Here is a 2,500-nt window from a genome sequence, read left to right as displayed (position 1 = left end):
CTGACAACACTGAAAACACCAAACAATACCTCTTCACCAAAGGGGTTAACTACTATACTGTAATTGTTCAGTGGCTACTTTCCTCTTGGTAAGGGAAGAGGAGACTCTTTAGCTATGGTAAGAGCTCTTCTAGAGCAGGACACTCCAAAATCGAACCATTGTTCTCTAGTCTTGGGTAGGGACATAACCTTGTGCCATGGTCTTCTACTGTCTAGGGGTAGAGTTCTCTTGCTTGAGGGTACAGTCAGGCACACTATTCTATCTTATTTCTCTTCCTCCTGTTTTTATACTTTATGAAAGATTTATTTTAATATTGTTACTGTTCTTGAAAGACTTTATTTTAACTGTTAATTACTTCTCCTGTAGTTTATTTATTTCCATGTTTCCTTTCCTCACTGGGTTATTTTCCCCGTTGGGGCCCTTGAGCTTACAGCATCCTGCTTTTCCAATTTGGGTTGTAGCTTGGCAAGTAATAATAATAATAGTAATAATGATAATGATAATGATAATGATAATGATGATAGTAATGATAAAGATAATGATGATAATTATAATTATAATTATAATTATAATTATAGCATTTATTAATGGAAAAAATGAAAGTCAGAAGGGAAGGGAAATGGGATAGTATCAATATTCAAATGAGTTTATAAAATATATCAGGAATTTATAGAGTATACAGGGAAAGAAAAATCCTTTGATTAATTATATTTGTGTATATATGTGTGTGTATATATATATATATATATATATATATATATATATATATATATATATATATATATATATATATATATATATATATATATAAACATCAACCCTTTCTAATCCCCTACATCATCATCACTCGCCTTCAAAAATTCTTACTGGGTTCCATCAACCCAGAAATGCATTCACGTCACACTGAACTCCAACATTTGCATCTGTAATTTGATAATCCCTGTTTTTAAACATTTACGTCAGAGTTTATAACTGGGTGAAGCAGCCTCCTACTTTTCCCTTAATGTTTGATAGAATCAACTAGTTATTTTTCTTAAAACTCTTCTGTCTGTTTTCATTACTGGCCTTCTTCTATTTGCTTTCATCTCTGGCCGCCTTCTGTCTGTTTTCATTTCTGTCCTTCTGTCTGTTTTCATTTGTGCCCTTCTTCTGTCTGTTTTCATCTCTGTCCCTCTCTCTGTTTTCTTTTCTGTCCTTCTCTCTGTTTTCATCTCTGGCCTTCTTCTGTCAGTTTTCATTACTGGCTTTCTTCTGTCTGTTTTCATTACTGGCTTTCTTCTGTCTGTTTTCATCTGTGGCCTCCTTCTGTCTGTTTTCATTACTGGCTTTCTTCTGTCTGTTTTCATCTGTGGCCTCCTTCTGTCTGTTTTCATTACTGGCTTTCTTCTGTCTGTTTTCATCTGTGGCCTCCTTCTGTCTGTTTTCATTACTGGCTTTCTTCTGTCTGTTTTCATCTGTGGCCTCCTTCTGTCTGTTTTCATTACTGGCTTTCTTCTGTCTGTTTTCATCTGTGGCCTCCTTCTGTCTGTTTTCATTACTGGCTTTCTTCTGTCTGTTTTCATTTTTGTCCTTCTCTCTGTTTTCATCTGTGGCCTTCTTCTGTCTGTTTTCATTTTTGACCTTCTCTCTGTTTTCATCTGTGGCCTCCTTCTGTCTGTTTTCATTACTGGCTTTCTTCTGTCTGTTTTCATTTTTGTCCTTCTCTCTGTTTTCATCTGTGGCCTTCTTCTGTCTGTTTTCATTTTTGACCTTCTCTCTGTTTTCATCTGTGGCCTCCTTCTGTCTGTTTTCATTACTGGCTTTCTTCTGTCTGTTTTCATTTTTGTCCTTCTCTCTGTTTTCATATCTGCCCTTCTCTCTGCTTTCATCTGTGGCCGCCTTCTGTCTGTTTTCATCTGTGGCCTCCTTCTGTCTGTTTTCATTACTGGCTTTCTTCTGTCTGTTTTCATTTTTGTCCTTCTCTCTGTTTTCATCTGTGGCCTTCTTCTGTCTGTTTTCATTTTTGACCTTCTCTCTGTTTTCATCTGTGGCCTCCTTCTGTCTATTTTCATTACTGGCTTTCTTCTGTCTGTTTTCATTTTTGTCCTTCTCTCTGTTTTCATATCTGCCTTTCTCTCTGCTTTCATCTGTGGCCTCCTTCTGTCTGTTTTCATTACTGGCTTTCTTCTGTCTGTTTTCATTTTTGTCCTTCTCTCTGTTTTCATCTGTGGCCTTCTTCTGTCTGTTTTCATTTTTGACCTTCTCTCTGTTTTCATCTGTGGCCTTCTTCTGTCTGTTTTCATTTTTGACCTTCTCTCTGTTTTCATCTGTGGCCTCCTTCTGTCTGTTTTCATTACTGGCTTTCTTCTGTCTGTTTTCATTACTGGCCTTCTTCTGTCTGTTTTCATTACTGGCTTTCTTCTGTCTGTTTTCATTACTGGCTTTCTTCTGTCTGTTTTCATTACTGGCTTTCTTCTGTCTGTTTTCATTACTGGCTTTCTTCTGTCTGTTTTCATTACTG

At 36.6% G+C, this 2,500-nt stretch overlaps 1 protein-coding gene across 1 annotated transcript in view; it reads right to left on the bottom strand.

The window, feature by feature from the left end:
* Positions 1 to 1,227: 1,227 nt before the first annotated feature.
* The window catches only part of LOC137632321 (myb-like protein X), a 34,055-nt gene continuing 32,782 nt past the window's right edge, over positions 1,228 to 2,500 (bottom strand). Inside the window, exon 2 of the mRNA XM_068364246.1 lies at positions 1,228 to 2,377. Within this exon, the coding sequence (XP_068220347.1) occupies positions 1,228 to 2,377 (1,150 nt within the window). The remainder of the gene's footprint in view (positions 2,378 to 2,500) is intronic.

This window comes from Palaemon carinicauda, chromosome 3 (genome assembly GCF_036898095.1).
Source record: "Palaemon carinicauda isolate YSFRI2023 chromosome 3, ASM3689809v2, whole genome shotgun sequence".
NCBI lineage: Eukaryota > Metazoa > Arthropoda > Malacostraca > Decapoda > Palaemonidae > Palaemon > Palaemon carinicauda.
The sequence above is the reverse complement of the archived record's forward strand: the minus strand, read 5'-3'. Positions and strand labels throughout refer to the sequence as shown.